The sequence below is a fragment of the Anolis carolinensis genome, chromosome 4, assembly GCF_035594765.1.
Source record: "Anolis carolinensis isolate JA03-04 chromosome 4, rAnoCar3.1.pri, whole genome shotgun sequence".
Taxonomy (NCBI): Eukaryota; Metazoa; Chordata; class Lepidosauria; order Squamata; family Dactyloidae; genus Anolis; species Anolis carolinensis.
Window position 1 is genome coordinate 56,478,444 of NC_085844.1, and position 25,781 is coordinate 56,504,224.

At 40.8% G+C, this 25,781-nt stretch overlaps 1 protein-coding gene across 1 annotated transcript in view; it reads right to left on the reverse strand.

Annotated features, from left to right (window-relative positions):
* Positions 1-25,781, reverse strand: part of lama3 (laminin subunit alpha 3) — a 163,549-nt gene that overhangs the window by 79,377 nt on the left and 58,391 nt on the right. The window contains exons 18-29 of the mRNA XM_016992892.2: positions 23,787-23,839; positions 23,004-23,109; positions 20,605-20,704; positions 18,999-19,155; positions 16,968-17,100; positions 14,277-14,419; positions 13,566-13,666; positions 13,308-13,461; positions 10,807-10,967; positions 3,298-3,406; positions 1,521-1,612; positions 287-458 (exon numbers count right to left, since the gene is read on the reverse strand). Of these exons, the coding sequence (XP_016848381.2) occupies positions 287-458; positions 1,521-1,612; positions 3,298-3,406; positions 10,807-10,967; positions 13,308-13,461; positions 13,566-13,666; positions 14,277-14,419; positions 16,968-17,100; positions 18,999-19,155; positions 20,605-20,704; positions 23,004-23,109; positions 23,787-23,839 (1,481 nt within the window). The remainder of the gene's footprint in view (positions 1-286; positions 459-1,520; positions 1,613-3,297; positions 3,407-10,806; positions 10,968-13,307; positions 13,462-13,565; positions 13,667-14,276; positions 14,420-16,967; positions 17,101-18,998; positions 19,156-20,604; positions 20,705-23,003; positions 23,110-23,786; positions 23,840-25,781) is intronic.

Below are 25,781 nucleotides of genomic sequence, written 5' to 3' on the forward strand. Positions count from 1 at the left end.
TTAGGTATTGCATCAAGCCTTAGCTATTTACAAAAGGTCAGATTCTTGAAAAGCAACAAGGGCTGGATCTACATTGCAGTATAATGCAGTTTGGAACTATGTTATACGGTCAGTGCAGACTCATTAACTGCATTATATGGTAGATACAACCAAAAAGAGAAGCAACTACAAATATGTAAGAATTCTGTTGCATGTAATAGAAGATTAACTTTAACAACTCAATGGACATACACAGAGCTTAATCCCCAATGGACTGTGAGCTATTTTTAATACAAAATGTAACTACCTGTGAAGATGTCAAAGTCACTCCATTAGCTGTGTGTGCATTTGGAAAGGGAGCCCTCAGTGAATCTTGATAGCCTTTATTTCTTACCACTTCTTTGATATTCCCATCCCTCAGAGCATCCAACACCACTGTTAAAGGAGGTGTTTCATACTGTGAAGGGATGCATGAAGCACTTGAAAAGGGAGAAAGAATAAGACACCAGAAAATGAAACCAAATAAATGCAGAATGTGCAAATGTGTGTCTTGCTTTCAAACATTTCATATATGATGGTTATGAGAACATTAGATTGATTGTATAGATATTAAGAAAATGTCCAAAAAATATTTAATGAGCAACTATAATTGTCTCCAGATCATATATCATCACCATCATCTCAATGTGAATATTTATTTAGCCAAAATGACATCAAACATACAAAAATAGATTTCAGCAAACTTGGGAACAATCTAAGATTTTAGATGTACGAAAAAGAAGGAAAAGCCCTAAGTGAGCCAGGAACTCAGTGGGCATAAAAAGGCAGTTCTTGGGTAGCAAAGCAAAAGTAAAGGTTTTCCCCTGACATTAAGTCTAGTCGTGTCCGACTCTGGGGATTGGTGCTCATCTCCATTTCTAAGTTGAAGAGCCAACACTGGCCAGCATGACCGCATGGAGTGCCGCTACCTTTCTGAGTGATTTACTAACATTTGCATGTTTTCGAAATGCTAGGTTGGCAGAAGCTGGGACTAACAGCAGGAGCTCACTCTGCTCCCCAGATTCGAACCACTGACCCTTCAGTTAGCACGTTCAGCAGCTCAGCAGTTTAACCCACTGTGCCACCTGGAGCTCCTATTGGGTAGCAAAGCAGGCAAAAATACTAAGAGCGGGGAAATTAAAGAGCATATCCTAGAAAATGGGCATGACTAGTTGACTGAAATTCAATATTTTTAGCAAGACCCACTTGTTTCACCTTTTAAAAAATTAGGTGAATTTGAGGTGAATAATCTATCAATATTATGATGCATGAAGTTAAACCATTAAAATCAGCCAAATTTTCAAGGAAGTATTGCACATCTCTGAATGAAAACGTATATATCTCTACTGAGAAAGTAGAACTCCTAGAAAGAGTTTTCCTTAATGAAGAAGATATATAGTAGTACTGATGATGAAAAGTTATTTCTGAATCAAAAGAGACATTTTCAGTTTGAAAGTCATGCAGTTTTAAAACAAAACAAAAAAAAGGAAGAAAGATGTTACCTTGATGATTGGCCATATGTGGCAATGCAATGCAGCTGAGGCTTCACATATTCTAGGGAAAAATCTTCCACTGGAATAATGCAAATTTTATTCTAGGAAACAAAGATATCCTGCATGTTTTATTTGTTTTATATCTGATAATTGCAGCATATTAAAAAGGCAACGACAATATGTAAGAGCTGTATGTCATTTATGACGTTAACTGCCCTGTCTCAATGCTATGGAATCCTGGGAGTTGTGGTCTTACAAACTCTTAAGCTTCTCTGTCAAAAAGTGCAGGTGCCTCATCAAACTTTAATTCCCATGATTCCGTAGCACTGAGCCATTGCTGTTAAAGTGGCATCAAATTGCTTAAATTCTACAGTATAGATGCACCCCATGTTCCCCTCTATCTGTTTTATGTACCACTATGTCTGTGTGACGGCGCGAGTGGCGCCATCTATGTCAAATATATAAGTTGCAAGATTTGAATTGTTGTATCATGCCTGATTTTGCCCTTACCCTGTAAATGTAGTTGGATTGGTTATTTATATCTGTCAATCAATGTTGTTTGCACCTGTTATATTGCTCACTCAGCTCAATTGTTTGACTCCACCATCTTCCTGGAGTAGGACAATGTTTCCTCCTTTCATTCCACCAGCAAGCTCTCTACCAGATGGACGTGAGAGAGACTTGTCTCTAAAAGTCCTTGAAAAGTTACCTCTCAGCATCAATTTAGAGGTTCTTACCCTTGAGACCTACGCTTCATGTTCAGGGCCAACCTGAACGACGTTGAGGAGTCTCAAGCACCTTCATATCAGTCCTTTGGCAACAGAGGAAGACTGTGTCTTCAGACATAGGTCATTGGACTGAGGCTGAGTTTGCTCCGGCATTCACAGCCGGAGAAAGAGGGAACTGGAAAAGCTTCGCAGCTTCAGAACTCCTTGGACTTAAAACAACCAAAGACTGTAATGTATATTTTCTTTTACCCCTTTGTGGACAATAAACCCAGTTTTTGAGTTATCTACAGTGTTTTGGTCCTTGGGAGTTCCAGTTTCCCTAAAGGAGGGCAAGAAGCAATCCCCTGGGGAAAGATGTCACGTCCATGCCTCTTTCACTAAGAGTTATAGCCCCAGGCGCGACGGCACAGTCTGAGCACTAGACCTAGCTGTTTTGGAAATGTGAAGGCACAAAAACAAGAGAGTAAATCTTCAGGTATCCAATAGGTGGCAGCAAATACGTGATAATAAGATAACAACCCTTCTAGCATGCTTTCAAAATCACTTCTCTACATTGCCAGTCTTTGGTTTTGCAGGTCTACATTTAATACTTCTAATTTTATGGACTGCCTAAATTCTCTTAAATATGGCTTTAGCCTCCTAACAGTTAAGAAATTAGCATGCAGAGAGTAGAGAAGAGATACCATTGTCCTTGCCTTTCAAGACATTGGGATTTTATAGTAGTTTCGCTTTCTTTTGCAGCATGAGCTCTGCATGTTTTGAAAGCAATACAGGAGCAGTTGATGAAAAATGGCTCTTTGTGAAAACCTAGAAAGCCATTGGCACAAAATTTGACAACACTCAGCTAAACAAATAGGTAATCTGACCTAATATAAGGCATCTTTCTGTGTCTCTATTTAAAACACAGGCACATTACTATTACTTTTGAAAAAGGTCCATACCAAACCTTAAGTGTACTGAATGTTGTAGCCTAAACAAGCAGTTTCCCCAAGCTTTACATATGAATGAAAATGTTGATGCTTCTGTAAATCTCAAAACCAACACAGATAGAAACGTACCAGAAGAAAATGTATTTCTGGCAACCTGAGACGGAACTCTGCATCAGACAAAAGGTCATAAACTGCAATGCGATTCAGATCATCAGTCACAACACTGCGACATAGGAAGCTGGAAAAGAGTTTAAAAGTTGTTGAAAGCTGCTGCCTTTTCTATAAAAACTGTACTAGACGTCTTCCATCTGAAAGAAGAGTTTTATTCTTCTGAACCGCACTTGTTTTCCCTATAACGAATAGCTAAGATTTAATTTGTTAGACATTTTACACACACACACACGCACACACACACACACACACACACACACACACACGGCAATTCTTTTTGATACAAAATATAAAATTATTTGATACATTTTGGTAAGTTTCTCCTGCATTTTAGGAGTAAAGAGTGCCAAAACAATGACTGTTGTTACTATTGTTATTGTTGTTAGACCATATGAAGACAGAGACATTGGTTCAGTCCCCTGTATGGAATCAAATGAAGACATGACAGACAGATGGAACTATCACACGCCTGGCAATACACATCCACTGCAGGTTTTACCATTTCTAGCTCTGTGCTCTATTCATGGACAAAACCTGAATTTTAAAGGTGACCAATGAACAGAGTTACCATTACTGAAGAGGTCGAAGTGCTGTCTTGATGCTATAAATGTTGGCTATTGCATACAGAGGAAAGTGTAATTCCAAGATAATGGGCAAATTGTTCACCAGTATTTTCAACCTAACTATCTTCAGTTAAACGTCAAATATGAACTTGTGGATGATACTATGAATTGCCCTAGGATTATTGTCAAGGACAGAACGCCACAAGATTCAAAGTAACAGAGTTTATTAGATACAGAACTCAAAAATGCCCGTAAAAACACAAGGGCCAGGCAATTTTTGCCTTTAGGAGCAAAAAGGGACAAAAGTAAATGTTCAAAAGATAAACCGGATTAAACCGGAGTTTAATCCGGGTAAAAACAAACTGCTTGCTTCAGCCTAGGTATTAACAGAACGAAAGCCAAGGAACAAAAGATACAAAGAATGCAACTAATTGGCAGCAGATTCCTCTCTGCTGCCAGCACTGTGCTTAGAGTAACTTGCGTCGCTCCCACACACACACAGTAGACAGGATCTCCAACACGAGCAATTCAGCCAAGGATTGTAGAAGTAGAGTAGACCAGTTCCGTTCCGTAAATCAAAGCCAGAAGCAGACGTTTGTAGTTTTTCCAAGTCCAAGAAGGGGGGAAGACAAGCCGTGGTCAGTTCAGTCCGGGTTCTCAAAGCAGGAGATGGCGTCCGTCAGAAAGACGACGGAAGGTCAAGCTAATAAGAGTAAGCACAGGTTTGCACAAACAAATGCCCACACAATCCCTCCCGCCGTCTGACCCTGGATTTCAATCAACTTACGTCACAGCACAGGAAAGCACACAAGTCTTCAGGGAAGCGTCCCACACACACACGGATCCCAAGCGTTTGCCCAGATTACCTTGCCCGACGCAATTTGCAATTGCTCCCAAGCCCCATTTTATGCCAGTTACAAATCTTCATCACTGTCAGCTGTCCTCCTTAACCCGGGCGTTTCCTCATCACTTTCCTCGTCAGAGCTGGAACACCTCTGACTACGCCCAACAGCATCTCCAGCTGTGGATCCCGTCCCATCCCTCCAGCTAAGCCATGGGTCTAATCCTGAAGGTCCCCATTCATCTTCTGTCCCATCATGGCCAGTGGCCCCCAATTCCTCCCTTACCCGAGTCCAATCCATCTCATCCTCCTCTGAGCTAACCAGCCCTTCCTCCATTCTCTCCGTGAACCCTTCGAAAGACTCTTCGTCAGAGGGTGCTGCAAATATGTCTCGCAGTCTTTTTCTCTCTCGCTCCTCGAGAGTATCCGACTCTCGAGGAGTCTTACGCCCACGCCTGTCAGAAACAGAGCCACGAGGCTCAATCATAACACTATCCCCTCTCACAAAGGCCTCCTCCCCCGATGGCGGAGAAGTGGCAGTGATACCCTCCGCTATAGCACCACGACGACTAGAGGTATCAAGTTTCAACAGCGAACGATGAAAGACTGGATGGACCTTTAAACTAGACGGTAAACGCAAACGAAACGCAACAGAAGAAATCTTTTTAACGATAGGAAAGGGACCCAAATACCGAGGCGCAAACTTTCCCCCAGCCTGTTTAATATGTTTGGAAGATAACCACACCAAATCCCCTTCTTCCAACTCCTCCCCTGCCTGCCTGTGGCGGTCAGCCTGAGTCTTCTGCGTTGCCTTAGCTTCCAGCAGTAAGCGACGGGCAACATCATGCAATGCAGCCATTTCCGTAGAGCGGTACACAGGGTCCGAAGAGACCACATTGGTCGACGGCGCCACACCTCCCCGTGGGTGAAAACCATAAGTTAGCTCAAACGGCGTATGCTGACTAGATGTGTGCACCGCATTGTTGTAAGCAAATTCCGCCACCGGTAGCCACTTCACCCAAGCCGTGGGTTGATCTAAACAAAAACAACGCAGATATTGCTCTAAGAGCCCATTAACCCGTTCCGACTGTCCATCCGTTTGCGGATGAAAGGCTGAAGAAACGTTTAACTTAGTCCCCAAGCACTCATGGAAATGTTTCCAAAAGCGTGACACAAATTGCGGAGCCCTATCGGAAATAATCACCTCGGGTGCTCCGTGCAAACGATAGATGTGCTTAGTAAATAGTAAGGCCAACGTAGGGGCCGCCGGAATGGTTGAACAAGGAATAAAATGAGCCAGTTTACTAAATAAATCCACCACCACCCAAATACAAGTATAACCCCCAGACTTAGGCAAATCTGAAATGAAATCCATGGAAATGATTTGCCATGGCCTGTCCGGAACAGGTAAAGACGACAACAACCCTCTAGGGCGCCCAACAGGCGTCTTACTCTGCTGGCAAACGGCGCAGCTGTCACAAAAGCGCAGAATGTCTTGCCGCATCTTTGGCCACCAATAGCTCCTGGTAATGAGCTGCACGGTCTTGAATCTGCCAAAGTGCCCAGCCATGGGTTCGTCATGGTGAGCTCTAATCACCTCCAACCTGAGGGCCCCCACTGGTACGTAGACCTGCCCCCTGCGTACCAATACTCCGTCTTGATCTTGTAGATGCGGCAGTATGGTACGATTACCTGCTGAGAGCAGCATCAGTTGCTCCTGTGTCCACACATCATCCCTCTGAGCCTCAAGGATCTGGTCATGTAACCCGAGCTCATTATCTACAACACACAGAGAGGCAGTAGGCAAGATGGTCTGACATACAACCTGCTCATTGGTCTTAAACTCCGGCTTGCGGGATAAAGCATCGGCCCGCAAGTTTGCCTTCCCCTCTATGAACTGCACCTTGAAGTTAAACCTGGAGAAAAACAAAGCCCATCGGATTTGACGCTGGTTTAACTTCTTTGCTGTTTGCAAGTGCTCTAAATTCTTGTGATCAGATCTGACCACGATCTGGTGCCGTGCCCCTTCAAGCCAGTGCCGCCACACCTCAAACGCCACCTTAATCGCCAACAACTCCTTCTCCCATATGGTATAGTTCTGCTCGAAGGGTGTTAGTTGCCGCGAGTAAAATCCACAGGGACGCAAGGTCCCTGAGGAATCTTTCTGAGACAATACAGCCCCCAACGCGTAGCTAGAAGCGTCCGCTTCTACCACGAACGGTTTGTCAACATCAGGATGGGTTAGTATGTTGTCTGATTGAAAACTAGACTTAAGTTGTAGAAACGCCTCGTGAGCTTCCCGCCCCCACACAAATGGCTGTTTCTTGCGCAGAAGCTGCGTCAAAGGTACCGTGAGCTTTGCAAAATTCGGAATAAACTCCCGGTAGTAATTAGCAAAACCTAAGAACCTTTGTACATCCTTCTTAGTTTTCAGCTCCTGCCATGAGTTGACGGCGTCAACCTTATGTGGGTCCATTTTAAGTTCCCTACCTGACACTACATGACCTAGGAACTCCACTTCAGGCACATGAAAGACGCATTTGGAAGCCTTGGCGAAAAGCCCATTAGCCCGCAGTCGGTGCAGAACCTGCTTGACATGTTGACGATGTTCTTTCTCGTCCTTAGAAAAAATCAAGATATCATCCAAATAAATCACTAAAAATTGGTCAATTAGGTCCCTGAACACATCGTTCATGAACCTCTGGAAGACCGCAGGAGCATTACAAAGCCCAAAAGGCATGACTCGGAACTCGTGGCATCCGAAACACGTGTTAAATGCCGTCTTCCATTCATCCCCTTCCCGTATACGGATTAAGTTATAGGCCCCCCGCAGGTCAAGCTTGGTAAAGACCTTAGCCCCTTGCACCCTTGATAACAGTTCCGAGATTAAAGGGAGCGGGTACCTATCCCGAATGGTGTATTTGTTTAGGATCCGATAGTCGCAGACCAGCCTAAGTTCCCCAGTCTTTTTGGCTACAAAGAATACTGGTGCCGCAGTTGGAGAACTAGATGGGCGAATAAACCCCTTGGCTAAATTGTCATCTAAAAACTCCCGCAAAGCTTGCCTTTCCGGTACAGTCAAGGCATACAGCCTCCCTGCTGGCAGTTTCGCACCTTCTGCCAACTTGATGGCGCAATCATATGGCCTGTGCGGTGGTAATTTGTCCGCTTCTCTTTTACAAAATACATCAGAGAACTCCCCATACTCAGCAGGCACTCCCTCCATATCAGCATGAGTAACGTTTAGAGTGCAACAATCCTGCCTCTTTAAGATCACTTTACGTGTTGCCCAATCCACTTGTGGGTTTACTACAGCTAGCCAATCCATCCCCAGGATCACATCATATCTAGGCAAGCTCGTAATATCCCACACAAACGTTCCCGTTACTCCCTGCACCTCCCACGTTACTGCTGAGGTTTCCTGGTTAACCACCCCAGTCTCCAGCAGTCTCCCATCTGCTCCCTCCACCCACACGTCGCATGCCTTGCGCACTCTAGGAATGCCATGCTTCTTAGCAAACTCAATATCTACATAGGAGACCGTAGCTCCTGAGTCCAGCAGTGCCAGAGTAGAAACAAGTTCCCTTCCCCCAACAGATAATGTAATGGGTACGAAAACATGCTTCCTCCCCTCAGTTGACTGCTTGAGGAGCCCTAGTGCGTTGGACTCACGTCGCACTAGGGCTGGCCTTTTCCCGAAAGCTGGGAAGGTTTCACATTACAATTTTTGGCAAAATGCCCAGCATTCCCACAGTACAAACACAAGCCCAGCTGCCTCCTACGGCTCTTTTCCTCTGTAGACAGTTTTTTAAAGACCCCAAGCTCCATGGGCTCTTCCCCCATCACCACAGGTGCCCTGGTTACATGCATAGGTGGCGCACACATTGCTTTTGAGTGTTTACGAGCCTCGAACCTTGCGTCTAAACGCAACACCTTAGCTACTAAGGCGTCCCAGCTTTCAGCCGGCTCCAAGCGTGCTAATTCATCCTGGAGCATATCACTTAACCCGGCAGTAAATAAAAGCATGAATGCATTTTCCCCCCAATCCAGCTGGTGGCGATACAGGTTAAACTTATTTAAGTAATCCAAAACAGTCCCCTTTCCCTGTTTCAACCGATACAGAGCCCACCCAGCGTTCTCCGTGCGGAGAGGATCCCCAAAAGTATCAGTTAACAACCTTTTGAAATTATTCAAATTGTCCTTGACTGGGTCATTTCCCAAAATTAAATTAGTGGCCCATTGTCCTGCGGGACCGGTCAACAAACTCAAAATAAAAGCCACCTTGCTAGTGTCAGTAGGAAAAGCATGAGCACTGAGCTGAGAAAAATAAAGCTCCACTTGTGCCAAAAAGGTTGGCAACTTGCACCTGGTTCCGTCAAAGCGTTCAGGAGTCAAAACATGTCCTTTCACAGCAAAAGCTGTTTGGCTTAAGGCCGTTTGCAATTGGTCTACTTTGGCTCTTAACTCATCCATCGTCTTCCTGACGGGTTTATTGCTGCAATAAACTTTTTATGGGCGTCGGGCAATCTGTCAAGGACAGAACGCCACAAGATTCAAAGTAACAGAGTTTATTAGATACAGAACTCAAAAATGCCCGTAAAAACACAAGGGCCAGGCAATTTTTGCCTTTAGGAGCAAAAAGGGACAAAAGTAAATGTTCAAAAGATAAACCGGATTAAACCGGAGTTTAATCCGGGTAAAAACAAACTGCTTGCTTCAGCCTAGGTATTAACAGAACGAAAGCCAAGGAACAAAAGATACAAAGAATGCAACTAATTGGCAGCAGATTCCTCTCTGCTGCCAGCACTGTGCTTAGAGTAACTTGCGTCGCTCCCACACACACACAGTAGACAGGATCTCCAACACGAGCAATTCAGCCAAGGATTGTAGAAGTAGAGTAGACCAGTTCCGTTCCGTAAATCAAAGCCAGAAGCAGACGTTTGTAGTTTTTCCAAGTCCAAGAAGGGGGGAAGACAAGCCGTGGTCAGTTCAGTCCGGGTTCTCAAAGCAGGAGATGGCGTCCGTCAGAAAGACGACGGAAGGTCAAGCTAATAAGAGTAAGCACAGGTTTGCACAAACAAATGCCCACACAATCCCTCCCGCCGTCTGACCCTGGATTTCAATCAACTTACGTCACAGCACAGGAAAGCACACAAGTCTTCAGGGAAGCGTCCCACACACACACGGATCCCAAGCGTTTGCCCAGATTACCTTGCCCGACGCAATTTGCAATTGCTCCCAAGCCCCATTTTATGCCAGTTACAAATCTTCATCACTGTCAGCTGTCCTCCTTAACCCGGGCGTTTCCTCATCACTTTCCTCGTCAGAGCTGGAACACCTCTGACTACGCCCAACAGCATCTCCAGCTGTGGATCCCGTCCCATCCCTCCAGCTAAGCCATGGGTCTAATCCTGAAGGTCCCCATTCATCTTCTGTCCCATCATGGCCAGTGGCCCCCAATTCCTCCCTTACCCGAGTCCAATCCATCTCATCCTCCTCTGAGCTAACCAGCCCTTCCTCCATTCTCTCCGTGAACCCTTCGAAAGACTCTTCGTCAGAGGGTGCTGCAAATATGTCTCGCAGTCTTTTTCTCTCTCGCTCCTCGAGAGTATCCGACTCTCGAGGAGTCTTACGCCCACGCCTGTCAGAAACAGAGCCACGAGGCTCAATCATAACAATTATGGTTCCTCTTTTCACAGAACTCTTTCCAAGGCCTTCACATAAATCCCCTTGAAATACAAAGAATGGAGGGTTTTTTAAAAAAAAGAAATCTACGTCACAATCCCAGCCAATATACAGACAGGTGGACAAATAAGACGAAGAAAAATAGACACAGTGGAATGCCAAAGTACATATAAACTGAAAAACAGAATAATAAGGTGAGTTTGGCAGGAGAAATGGTCTCAAGGATCCTGGGTGAGTTAATAAGAATGCTGGCAAAGGAAAACAAGGGGGATAACTTGACTAAGAAGGAAAGAGTACTAAAAAACTATTAAAAGGTTAACATAAATAGGTGAATAAAAACCAGTGAAAAGAGTAACACAAGCATATACTGTACCTTACCTATACTTGCAATTGTATAGATTAATTTTTGCCTCTGACATGTGCCCCAGGCTTTTGATCTCCACATTACCAACATACATTTTATTGTGTTCATTGACGTACTCAAGTACTATTACGTAGCGGCCCACTTGGGGAACATTTAATCTGATTTGAAGATCCACCTAAAGAAGATTCCAATCATATATTGAAATATTAAATAAAATAATAATCACAGGAATGTAATCTGTTTTCACAAGAGATAAATGATTTAAAATAAAAGGAGTACAACTAAATGTAAAATAATAGATGTAAACAGCAACAGAAACAATAGGAAAATATAATCACTTCCTGATAAAATATTGGTTTCTAGACACACAGAACTTTAATTTTTGAGTGATCTTCAAGAAATACTGTTACATTTTCTTGGAAATCATTTTATGCAGAAACATATATACTTTTAATACAAAAAGCTGTTTTCAAACCACACATACTTTTTGTGGAAAGATTCTGGGTTTTTCATGAAGCAAATCATTTTGTCTATATACAACACGTGTGTTTCCAGCAAAACAATGTGTTTCCACAAAAACAAACCTGTGCTGGAAATATTATGCAGCGTGCATGATTTTTTGTGAAATAATATTATATTTCTGCACAAAACAACTTCTTCACATATTTCAACACATGCAAATATGAAGCAAAAACTACATGGAATTATTTGGTTTCTCCCAATGCCAGGAGAAAACAGTTAGATTATTTGTCTTCATATGTATGGATGAAATAGTTAAAAATCTAATTCCCCTGCTGGGAATCATGTGGAATACATTGGGTATCACAGTCCTATCTTTATATAGTTGACTGATTCCCAAATGCTAGTCTTGGACTTAATGTTTTGGGTGTAAGTTCTCATAGTCTCTGATCAATGACCCACAGTGGCTGAGGCTGCTGGGAGTTAAAGTCCAAAACACCTGGAGAACCAGAGTTTGGGAATCACTGATCTAGATAAAGGCTTCTTAAACTTTTCTACTTGGGACCCTCTTTTGGTCTGAGAAATTTGTATATGACTCCAGGCATACAAGTATATAAAACTGATATTAAAATCAAACATTTACTGATAATAAAAGCAGCATTTGCTAGGATTGCTAAACAGGCTGATTTTCTTATTTATGAAGTGCAGATTGTAGTGAACCTTACCTATTAGGCCTGGAATGAAGCCTTGGTAACAGTGAGTGGGGCAAGCCTCCATTATGTTGAGGAATGCCAGGCAGCCATCTTGAGTGTGGTTAGAAAGGGGGAGGGGCTTAGAGAGAGGCTCCTAGGATTAGCCAGCCAGAGCAGATGGGAGGAGCCAAGTCTTAGAGTGCAGAGGGAAAAAAAAGAGCCCCAGAGAGTTCTGTTTTAGGGTTTGAGGAGAGCAGGTTGGTTTTGGAGTTGGGAGTGTGTGTGAGAGAGAACTGAAAGCTGTGGAAACTGACAGGCTAAGTCAGGCAGTTTGGATCTCTTGGGGGAGATAACTCAAGGGATTGACTCTCACTACTGGGCTGGTTAATAGAAGGACTCTAGGGGAACTCATGACTATTCTCAGCAAATAGAGCGAGGGTTTTTGTGACCAATAGATAGATTGGTTGGTTGGAACAGTTTGAAACTAAGTGAAGTAATTCTGAAACATACAACTAAGTTAAGCTGAAGAACGCCTGTAACCGTTTGCGCTAATGTACCTCTCTGAAGTAATCATTTGCCTGTTTTTAAGAAAATAAATTTTTATTCTATTTTCAACTTTCAAGAGCCTCCACAGGAAGGCTCTTTCAAGAAGAGGAAGCCTTAATAAAAGTTCCAGCAATACAACAATAAAATACCACAGAAAAGCCTCATAGTGAACATCAGTTTGGGAGTCAGGGGTAGAAACAGTGTGGGCAGGGAATGGGAGAAACTTGCCTCAGACACATTTAACAACAAAAATCATAAAGACATTTTAGGTTGGTGGCAGCTACCACTTTAAAAGAAAATCTAAAATCAAACTGTATACCCTCGACTCTCATATATGTGTGCTTGCATGAGCGTGAGTAGAGTGGAGAGTGGGTACGCTATATTTGGTGTCAGCTCCTTTTGTTATATTGGTTGCAGAGGTGGGATATTTTAAAAAGATTCCCCCCTGCCTCAATTTTGTTATACAGCTGAAGCATCTTTTGCAGAGCCTACTGGAAACACTGCACAACAGATTCATGTACATATGTAAAACAGCCACCTGATGTTCATTTATTGTTGCCAAACTTTTGGATCCCCAACATTGAACCGAGGAAACACCGTTTCTGTACAGAACCCACAGTTTAGGAAGCCGTGGTCTAGATGATTCTCATTCATGTCCTGATGGCTGAATCCAACCCACCTAGGTTTTCCCTTAAAAACAAAAAGCCTCCTATAGTTCATGTAAATAACAGAGAGAAATAATGTGGGATATAGAGCAGTGAAATGTGTGAACTTCACACACAATGGGATAGGTTAATATACAAACTGAAGTATCTTACCTCTTGACCACTTATGTAAGACATAAGTGGATGTTTGGCACTTGGCTGTTGGAAAACTACTTTCCTGTATTCTCCTCCTTGCAAGAAAAATGTTACTTCGGAGCCAAATACACACAAAAATCTTTCCAATGGCAAGTGCTCATATTGCAAACAGCTTTAAGAAAAAGAAAGAAGATGACAATGTTTGATTAGACCATTAGAATAGAATAAAACAATAAACCATAGCAATTGTCTCATTAATATACCAGAAGAACTAACTTATCTGTTGTGGCATGTCTTGAATATGTGCAAGGTTCTCTAACTGGTAACTGCAGGATGGGTGCCTCAAAATAGTCACGTGGTAAGAGCACCAAATAATCCTGAAAAGACAGGAGATGGCTAGCGTTAGTGGGCACAACAATCATGTAAAAACTGTGATGTTATCCTAGTCTGTTTCGGTGGAGTTTTTGCCCAAATCTACTGTCCTTTAGCCAACAGACAGATCTCAAGTAAAGGGCTTTACCTTATCTCCCAGCTTGAATCCCAATACAGGTTGAGCATCCTTTATCCAGATTTCCAAAATCAGAAATACTCCAAAGTGTCCATTGAGTGGTTGAGATAGTGACACCTTTGTTTCATCCACACAATTATTACAAAATAATGCATTAATATTACCTTTAAACTACATGAATAAGATGCATATGCAACAGGAATGAATGTCATGTTTAGACTTGGGTCACATTTGCAAGATATCTCATTATGTATGTATATGGAAATACAGGTATTTGAAAATTCAAAATCCAAAACACTCCTGTTGCCAAGCATTTCAGATAAAGGACACTCAACCTGTACTGGCCCTTGGAGTACAAGAACGTCATATTGCCTAATTATTTTTTCACTGCAGTATTAACTTCTTATATCTTTTTTTTGCAAGAATACAATTTAAATACATAGATAAATGTGCATTATAATTCTAGGTGAATTTCTTACCAGAAGGACTCCCTCAGCCATGATTTTAAGAATCCATGTTCCAGGACCCAGCAAAAATGGGTCTGCGGGGTTCCTCCCTGGGACAGTGACAAAAGAGGGCTCACGACTTGGTGGGAACACAATGTCTTTCCTCTGATGAGTTCCTGGCAGAAAAACAAGTGCATTCAAAGATGCACACCTTAATATGTTCCAACAATAATATTTTAGTCATTAAAATAAAACAAACAGCAATATCACATTGTTAAGGGGAGTACATCAAATGAATCTGATTACACAGTCATACTATTTGGAAATATTTTTAACTGTTCAAAGGGAAACTTTTCAAAGTCCTGAAATAATCTGTCAGAATGAGTACTATTCCTTGGAGCAGTGCACTGAACAATGGCTTTATTAAGAAATAATAACCTTGTTTTTATCATTCCAAGAACAAATCATTTGTCCATACATGATCTGCTCTTTTTGTACCATCATCTTCAGCACTTAACAGCATGGATGACTTAAACCGTAATATTTTGTTATTGCTGAACCAGCACAGTGCTGTTTAATCTCTGTTTATAGATCAGATCCCATTTTTATATCTTACTTACACCCAGAGTTTGTAAAAAAAAATTAACAGACCCTTTTCTTTAAAAAAGAAAAAAAAACATCCCAAATATAACTGAGTTATCAGGAATTCCATATTTTCACAGTATTCTCAATGGCAAGAGTGTTACAAAATTCGATCTCTTCTGAATTCTGGTGCATTTTTGGTGAGACGGTTGCAAATTTTAAGTATATTTTCTTTTTATCTGTGATTTCCTCTTGTATATACCACTTTTGTATGCAAATTTTGTTGTTGTATGCCAATAAAGGCGGTGTGCATGTGACTAACTGAGTTATTAGGAGCTTTGTGCTCTCCTTCAGTCAAACACTTTTCCAGGCAAGTAGCCTATTTAGTCTCAGGTCCTAGATTGATTTTTCTTTTATCATTTAGCCACATGTCACCAAAATAATGATGAAGTTTAGATGGATAAAATATGGCTCTCCATATTTTGTTGTCAAATGCTTTCATGGCCGGAATCACTGAGTGCTATGCGTTTTCTGGGCTGTATGACCATGTTCCAGAAGCATTCTCTCCTGATGTTTCGCCAACATCTATGGCAGGCACCCTCAGAGGTTGTGAGGTCTGTTGGAAACTAGGCAAGTGGGGTTTATATATATATATATATATATATATATATATATATATATATATATATGGAATGTCCAGGCTGGGAGAAAGGACTCTTGTCTGCTTGAGGCAAGACAAGTTTGTTCTTTCTTTACTGTCCTGATTTAAAAAAAATTAATAGTGGTAGGCAGATTTTGTTCATTTTCATGGTTTTTTCCATGATAATGAACAAAGCCTGGACACAGCATATTATTTGAGAACACAGAAATGCTGGAGCATTCTAACAACCACTATGTCAGACTACATAGAGAAGTCATTGAAATCTACAAGAATGTGGACAATTTTAACAGAAAGGAGGAAACCATGAAAATGAACAAAATCTGGATACCATTATTAAAAAAAACCCTCTAATATCAGGACAGTAAATAAAGAACAACACTCAGAAAACAGAGGAATTCCAGACATGAATCAATCAGGGCCAGCTAAAACCTCCCAACAAGACCATTCAATGCTAAGCAAGGTGGCCAATTGCAACATTCACACTTGCCTCAAGCAGACAAAAGTTCTTTCTCCCACCCTGGACTTTCCACAGATATGTAAACGTCACTTGCCTCATTTCCAACAGGCCTCACAACCTCTAATGATGCCTGCCACAGATGTGGGTGAAACATCAGGAGATAATGTTTCTGGAACATAGCCATACAGCCCGGAAAACTCACAGCAGCTCAGTTTCCATTTGTTGCTGAACACTGTCAGTATACTCACCTTTGGCTATTTATTTTATTATTTTACTTATACAGTAGAGTCTCACTTAACCAACATTCTGGATTATCCAACACATTTTTGTAGTCAATGTTTTCAATACATCATGATATTTTGGTGCTAAACTCGTAAATACAGTAATTACTACGTAGCATTACTGCATATTGAACTACCTTTTCTGACAAATTTGTTGTATAACATGATGTTTTGGTGCTTAATTTGTAAAATCATAACCTAATTTCATGTGTAATAGGCTTTTCTTTAATTCCTCCTTATTATCTAACATATTTGCTTATCCAATGTTCTGCCGGCCCGTTTATGTTGGATAAGTGAGACTCTATTGTATATTGGATTTTTTTTTTCATGTCAGGAGCAACCGGAGTTGCTTCTGTAGTGAGAGAATTGGCCATCTGCAAGGACGTTGCCCATGGGACGTCCGGATGTTTTTGATGTTTTACCATCTTTGTGGGAGGCTTCTCTCATGTCCCCGCATGGAGCTGGAGCTGATAGAGGGAGCTCATCCACACTCTCCCCGGGTGGGATTCGAACCTGGCAGCTTTCAGGTCAGCAACCCAACCTTCAGGTCACGAGGCTTTTATCCCCTAGGCCACCGGAGGCTCCTATATTGGATTGATATCCTGCCTTTCTCCCAAAATGTGATGCTGGCTAGATCTTCAGAAGTTGTAGCCCAACTCCAATCATTTATGCAAACTTTATAATGGATTGAATTCATTTTATGAAGATTAGGATAGTTCTGCAGCCATGGGGTTTCGACCTACCATTCCGAGGACGAGTTTGATGCGCAGTTATATGGCCAGATATTACAGATGTTCCGGGATTAATATATCTCAAGATAACACGAAATAAAGAGAGATTTTGTTTGTTCACATTCAGAGTTATCCTCACTTCATTCTGTAAAATGGAGGTTAATAAACAAGAAAACAGAAGCCATAAAGTGCCAAAAGGGTAAACCATCAGAAAGCATGAAAGCAAAATACTCAATTCCTATAGAAAATAAAAAACATAAAACACATACAACTGCAAGACATTTATGCAGAGAAGAAAGCATTTATGCAGAGGAGAAAGCATTTTCACTAGGAAGAGGAAGATAGGCAAAGCTAGCAAGAAATGTAATTCACTTACAAGTGTTATTAGGGTCAAAGTGCTTTCCCTCAGCAAATGAGATCTTCCCATTAGAGCTTTTTGAAACCAAGCTGACATAGTGCAGTACTAGGTGGAAGAGCTTAGGAGAAGCCACAGTGACAGGCACTACCACCTCTGGCTGGGAAAAAAGAAGCAAAGAAGAGGACAGGAAAGCATATTATTTAATACTAAGACCCACAGGCAGAAAACGTCTAGGTACATTTAGCAAATGTAAATGTCTAATAAAAAAAGAAAACAAAATGTGGAGCGCTATGACAATAACACATTCCAAAGCAATCAGCACAGATTCTCATTTTAAATGATGTTCAGCCTTCGGTAGATTAAGCAGAAAATTGTTTATTTCTCTACCTGTAGTCCTAAATGTGCTTACCTTGGAGTAAGCCACACTGAAAATTAGGTCTCCTGAATAGATACTTGCAAGACTGCTCCAGGTTTGGTATTACACAGCTTTTTTTGTGTCAAAAGTGACTTGAGAACAAACTGCAAGTCATTTCTGGTGCGAGAGTACTGGCCGTCTACAGAGATATTGCCCAGGAGATGCCCGGATGTGTTACTATCCTGCTGGGATGTTTCTCTCATGTTCCCGCAAGCTAGAGAGACATGATGGCCATGTATAAATATGTGAGGGGAAGTCAATGGGAGGAGGGAGCAAGCTTGTTTTCTGCTGCCCTAGAGACTAGGATGTGGAACAATGGCTTTAAACTTCAGGAGATTCCACCTGAGCATTAAGAAGAACTTCAGAACTGTGAGAGCTGTTCAGCAGTGAAACTCTTTGCCCCAAAGTGTGGTTGAGGTTCCTACTTTGGAGGCTTTTAAACAGAGGCTGGATGGGCATCTATCGGGGGTGCTTTGAATGCGATTTTCCTGCTTCTTGGTAGGTTGGACTGGATGGCCCGCGAGGTCTCTTCCAAATATGATAGATAGGAGCTCACCCTTCTCGTGGATTCGAACCAGCAACCTTCAGGTCAGCAACCCAACCTTCAGGTCAGCAGTTCAGCTGGCACAAGGATTTAACCCATTGTGTCACTGCCGTTCAAAGCTAGGTTTGATGTAAACTTTTGTACAGGTTGACTCTCCCTTTTCCAGAAATCCAACATCCAAAGGACTCCAAAATTCGAACCTTTTTGCTGCTGCCACGATTTCTGCCCTTGGGGAAAGTGGGCTAGCTACACATCCAGTGCCCACTGAGTTATTCCCCCACATCCCTCATTCGCTATATATATGCAAACATATGTGTTCCAAAACCTTAAAAAATTCCCAAAATAAAAAACTCACCTGAAGCATTTTAGATAAGGAAAGCCCAACTGACAAACCGAATTGAATACCGGTATTAAAACATGAATGGTGTAGCCAGTATTGTGGATGTTCTCTAAGGTATCTTAAGACAAAATAAATTGGAGATCCCCCCCCCCCCCAAGGCATTTTAGTATTCCTATGGAATACTAACAGAGTTTGGAGTCAATTTTAACATGTTGTATTGATTCCATTAAATCCCTTGTCTTGTTCAACATCTCTACTTTGTCCTACAGTGTCTAAAGAAACAGTATATATGGATGTAAATTCAGTAGGACTAAGGAGATGAACTCACTCCTTCATCCTGGGGCTATTGCACAAAAATAACATCAGAGCAGACATAAAATACATACTTGTATTGAGGACATCTGTGCATAACCTCTCCAACTAAAGCCGGGAAATTCTTGAGGGTCATAACCAAACCGGATCCCTCTTCCATTAGGAGATGTTCCATCTTCAATTTCATATTTCATGTGATGTAAATCAGGCAAATAGTAGTTCTTTTTTGGCCTTTCATAAATACAAAATGGAATGAAAATGCAATATTCGACTTTCTTTTTTAAAAGGTCACTTTGTTACATTTTTTTAAAAAAACACAGGAAAACTGTTATGAAAGTTGTTGGGCAATGTCAAAAAGCTACCTAGTCCAGCATTCCATTTCTTATAATGGCCCAAAGCCTTTTATTGGCGTTTACAGTAGCATAAACCTTGTTTTTCTGTAATCTAACAGTGCTCAAGATACATCAGAAAGCAAAGGTGTCACTATCTATCTCCTTTCATAGGGACCTGAAAACTTGGATGTTTCAGCTTGCATTTGACAACGCCTAGTCCCTAGTCACAAATACTCAGTACCTAGGTTCCACAATAATATGCTGCTCTCTTCACTTTATTCACTACTCAGCCCTATCATATGCTTTGCCCAGCCCTTTTATAACCTGATCACACCCATTGTACTACAGCAATTGGTTTTGTTGAATATTGATTACGCAGCTGTATAACATTCTTATGTTTTATTGAATTTGTGCTTTTAAACGTATTGTTCTAATTTATTTCTTTTTGCTTTGATGGATTGTTTGTATTTGTGTGTATGGGCATTTTGTTCCACATGTAAGCCACCCTGAGTTCCTTTTGGGAGATGGTGGCGGGGTATAAGAATAAAGTTATTATTATTATTATTATTATTATTATTATTATTATTATTATTACACAGCAAACAAGATAGATATGCTGGATTTCATATCACAAAATCACAAGTCGAACACTTCCCAAGTGTCTAGGACTGTGTGATGTATTTTTGGATGATGCGCACAGATCCCAGTACGGTGGCCTTTTGCAGTTGACAGATCGTAATTTTGTCAATGTCTATTGGTTCCAAATGCCGGCTGAGATCTTTTGGCACGGCACCCAGTGTGCCCATCACCACCGGGACCACCTGCACTGGTTTCTGCCAGAGTCTTTGAAGTTCAATCTTGAGGTCCTGATAGCGGCTGAGTTTTTCCTGTTGTTTTTCGTCAATGCGACTGTTACCTGGGATGGCGACATCAATGATCCAAACCTTTTTCTTTTCCATAACTATGAGATCTGGTGTGTTGTGTTCCAGAACTTTGTCAGTCTGGATTCGGAAGTCCCACAGTATCTTTGCGGGTTCATTTTCCACGACCTTTGCAGGTTTGTGATCCCACCAGTTCTTTACTGCAGGGAGGTGGTACTTAAGGCATAAATTCCAATGAATCATTATTATTATTATTATTGTTATTGTTATTATTGTTATTATTACAGTAATTCTAATCCATCCATGTGGCCAATTTTGTATTATTTCAGACTTTGGAACTTCTGATAAGGGATACTCAATCTGTATGTTGATCTTCAATACTTGTGCCCATTTAGGGATTTTTCCAAAAGACAAAATACAAATAGGGTGCAATACCTAAACACAAAAAACCTTTCCAACTCACTTACTCATTGCAGTTTTTCCCAACCATGTGGTTTCTGCACTGACAGTCACCAGACAGATCATCACACACCTGGCTTACAGACCCTCCCACATCACATTCACATCCTGCAAGAGAAAAAAACAAAGTTTTTAATCAGACTATGTAAACTAAATGTTATTGACAGGAAAAGCTAGACATGAAAATACCCAGAAGAAAATAATATAAGCAAATCCCCACATATTGAGTCTAGAGGAGGCACTAAAGGTCACTTAGCCCAACCCTTTTTTTCTTGTTCAGGAAACCCAGAAAAGAGTGCCTTGGGAAAATGGCATTTGGAAACTGCCTTGATTTCCCAAAGAACCAACCATGATCTGCAAAACTGTTCCACAGAGGCCAGAAGCTGTGCCTGTTTGCCTCTGGAAGCAGTGCAGATTGTTGTATATCTGAGTCCACGCTGCCATATAATTCAGTTCAATGTGGAGTTCATACAACTATGTGGAAGGGGCCTAAAACTACCTTAAACACTGAGAAGGGTTTTGGTGCTGGTACCAAAACTGCTTTCTAATATCTGTGGGTACTTGCAATTTTACTTACCTTCATCCAGGTTTTATCTTATGCTTCCACTGAATGCTGATCATAGAGCTGCCCTGAGCAACTTAGACATGCTAGAAGGATGTGTAAGCATCCTTCTAGACCATACAGCACAATTCCACAGTACACTTTCACCAGAAGTCATTAATTTCAATAGGCTTTGCTATTATCTGTAGTTTCATATTACCATGAAAACTCCAGTAACTTATCCCCCATAGATATGAGGGTCACACTATAATTATTTAGGCTGGAATCACTGGGTTGCTGTGAGTTTTCTGAGGTGTATGGCCATGTTCCAGAAGCATTCTCTCCTGACGTTTTACCCACATCTATAGCAGGCATCCTCAGAGGTTGTGAGGTCTGTTGGAAACTAGGCAGGTTGGGTTCATATATCTGTGGATATATTTTATTTAGGCTACTACTGCATTCTAAGCAAGTTTTCTCTCACTATCAAGACTTTCTCTTAATGTTAAGTCAGAAGGTACCCTTTTAGAGCTTTAATTTTTTAAATCTTATTCTGTCTTCTTTAACTTTGGACATGAGATATTTTCCTCTTCCATGCAATATCGTCCATATGAAATGACTGTTTTGTCATTCTTTTCATCTTCTCCAGCTGCTTAACATTTCTGCATGCTACTCTTTGTCCATATCCTTGACTGTCTTTACTGTCATATTCTGCACACACTTGTTTTCAAAGTTCAGCACAAATAAATAGAGACAGTAGTTTATGTTGAGATCTAATAAGTGCTCAATAAAGTTGAAAAATCACTGCTGCAAATTCTGAAACCATTTTTCTAGCAGTGTTTTCAGATTCACATCATAGGCATTAAGATTTCTTCTAATTCTCAGAGGTTTTTGCACACAGCTTCTCTGGATGTTAGCACAGCTCCAGAAACCTCATATTAGTGTGCACAGATCGAACACATGTTTAAGAGACAGGAAAGGGCAAAGGAGGGAGAACTGGCATTGCACCAGGGCCTCTGGCAATTTCTCTTCAAACAGCAGTATAAATAGAATGAGGCAAGCAGAGATTCGCTCTAGCAATGTCTTTTATTAAATCCTTGCCCGCTCATCCCCTTTTGAAACTGCCTTGTAAGGCTGCATCTCATAAAGTATTTGCTTTAGATTCCAAAAAGGACAATGAATTGTCCTGCCTCCCATCTCCACTTCTGTAAGTCATCAAAACAAATAAATAGAAGTGAGACATTCTGGAGGACTGCATTGTTAATCTGGATTTAACATATGTGAGACAAGTAAACATAACATTTTGAGTATTTCCCTAAACACTAAACTTTTAGGGCATAGATGTTTTCTCGTATAGACTTATCTAAGGGAAGTGTTTATAAAAGTTCTCTTATGCTGAGAAAAAGCAGGGTATAAATAAACATAATACTACTACTCTTAAGCATGTGTTGAAGAAGGCTTTCATGGCCAGAATCACTGGATTGTTGTGAGTTTTCCGGGCTGTATGGCCATGTTACAGAAGCACTCTCTCCTGATGTTTTGCCCACATCTATGGCAAGCATCCTCAGAGTCTGTTGGAAACTAAGCATGTTTAACTGAGTTTAATATTGAAGCTGGAGGGTAAGAAGCGCAAATCTGCCAGACTGTTCTGTACAGTTCTCTCCTTTTAATGCTTTTAGAGAGAAAAGCAGATATTTTAATCTTAAATGAGGCAGCCAAGCTAACCTAATAGGTTTTCAATAGAAAACTCACATGTGCATGTTTCAAACAAATACTCTCAAATGCTTGTGCACAACGTGATCTAAAACTTTTTATATCTTTTTATCTTTTTATATATGCAAGTGCTGTTATAAATAAACCATAATGTACCTTGACATCCAAAGTAGTTCTTGGCCTCTAACCCATAATAACCATCTTCACACATATCACAAGAATCTCCACAAACGTTAGGTTTACAATAACATTCGCCATCAACCTGTAAAGGAAAGCACCGGATCAGAATTAAGGTGGCTTTTAACCTTTTCATTTAATAATTCTTATCTTAAAACCCTAAACTTAAACAACGTGTTTTTAAACAGGACCAAAAAGAGTATCTTGACTTTAACTAGCCTCTAGTTTGTAGTTGGAGAGAAATAATGATTGCATCAATTGTATTCCCATTCTATAATGAAGTTTGAAGTAATCTCTCAGTAGCTGAAAGAGAGAAGTTTCCAGGCAACAAACCAGAGTGGGAACTCAGGCATGAAGCTACACAAAGTCAAAAGTAAAAGAAAGTCAAATTCAACCCAATAAGAGTAAGGTTACATTGGGAAATCCTATCCGTTCTTTCACACTACTCAATTATAGCACTATGATAACACTTTAGCCACCACAGTAACATCCTATGGCTTCCTATGATTTCTAGTTTGATGAGGCACTAGAGTTCCCTGGCTGAAAATTCTAAATACTTTCTCTAAACTGTAAATCCCAGGATTCCATATGAAAAAAATCAAGGCTGTTAAACTGGCTGTTAAATTTATAATTTTGTAATGTGAAAGAGCTTCCTGAATATTAGATATTTTTCATCTTAAAGAGAATTAGCCAACTGACAGTTATATCCAATCAGAAATTAACCCATTATATAAGCAAAGTATTTATAATGGAATATTTTACCTGCTGACACTCTCTGACTCCGCTCAGTGTTCCAGATGCATTGCACTGACATTCTGAAAAAACAAGCAAATCCATCCAAAAGCCATCTTCTGAGAAGCCGTTTATCCTACATTTACTGCTAGTTGAGAACTAAACTCTGGATGTCCCTAAAGTAATCTTCTGGGTTCTATCTTACAACAGGGAAAACCAACAAACAAACCCTGAGACCTGTTCACAAAACATTCTGTCTTAGAATACCTGTACTTCATCAAAGAATCATAGAGTCGGAAGAGACTACAAGGGTCATCTAATCCAACCTCTTGCCAAGCAGGAAAATACAATCAAAGCACTCCCAACAGATGGCCATCCAGCCTCTTCTTAAAAGCTTTCAGAGAAGGAGACTCCACCACCCTTCGAGGCAGCATATCCCAATGTTGAACATCTCTCACTGTCAGGATCCTAAAGTATCAAACTGCTTGCATGATTTTATCTTATGAATGGGACCCCAAAGTGATGAATGATAATAAGACAATATAGAAACACAACAGAAACCGAATATTTAAAAACAGGTCAAGTTTGTGAGCCAACAATGTGATGCGGCAGTTTAAAAAAGCCAATGGGCATGTTTAGCCTGCAGAAGAGAAGACTAAAAGGAGACATGATGGCCATGTGTAAATATGTGAGGGGAAGTCATAGGAAGGAGGGAGCAAGCTTGTTTTCTGCTGCCCTGGATATGGAACAATGGCTTTATACTACAGGAATGGAGTATAAATATATTAGAAAGAACTTCGTCACTGTGAAAGCTGTTCAGCAGTGGAATTCTCTGCCCTGGAGTGTGGTGGAGGCTGCTTCTTTGGAAGCTTTTAAGCAGAGTCTGGATGGCCATCTGTCGGGGTTGCTTTGAATGCGATTTCCTGCTTCTTTGCAGAGGGTGTACTGGATGGCCCTTGATGTCTCTTCCAACTCTATGAGTTTATGATTCTATGATTCTAAGTGGTTTAGAAAACTTATAAGAAAAAGTTTCATGGCCACATTACTTCATCAAGCAAAAAGCTCTCCAGGTACAACGCTGTCCTTTGAATCAGACCAGATGCTAGACTGAATGCACTTGTGTATCAATACTTTTAAAAAAAGCTAATATCCTGATCTATCCTGATCTACTTCAAGAACCGTGAGTGCAGATGCAGGATGCCTAGCCCTCTGCATAATTTTCCAGTTAATATATCTTTCACAAAGTTGTTATTTAGCCTGGAAAGCAAAGCTGCTAATTGAGTTTCAAGTGTATATGAATATTGCATTACTACACTATTTTTGTATAATTATAGACCCTATATGACAGTATTTATCTAAGGAACATTAAACAGCTGTGTTATTAATGGAAACAAGTGTCTTAAAAAGAAATAAAACAATAATGAATTGTTAGCTACTCTCTATGAAATCCTGCCAAAATTCAGTTGAAATAGCATTGCAATATACAAGCCAGATGAATTCTAGATAACGTTTCAAGGTTTTGGGAAAGTACATGAGGAAAAGATCTAGGAAGCTTAGCAGACCACAAGATAGACATGAGACAATAGTATAGCCAAAGAAAGCCAATGCAATTCTAGCCTGCATCAACAAAAGTAAAGTCTAGCTCAATGGGAATAATGAAATTACTCTGTTTGGGTTTGATCAGACTTCACTGGTAATACTATGTCTGGTTCTGGATATTGCAGTTCAGGAAGGATATTAAGCTGAAAAATGACCAGAGACGGGCAACCAAGATAAACAAAGATCTGGAGAGCAAACCCTGTGAGACATGGCTTAAGGAGATTGGTATGTTTAGTTTAAGACAAAAGACATTTAAAAGGTAGTATGACAGCTATTTTTAAATGTTTGAGAGGCGTCCTATATGAGGGACACTTGTTTTCTGCTGAGCCAGTGACTAGAATATGAACTGAAAATTATAAGGAAAGATATTCTAACTTATTAGGAATATTCTCCTGACCTGAACCTTAAAATAGCTAAAGTAGAAAG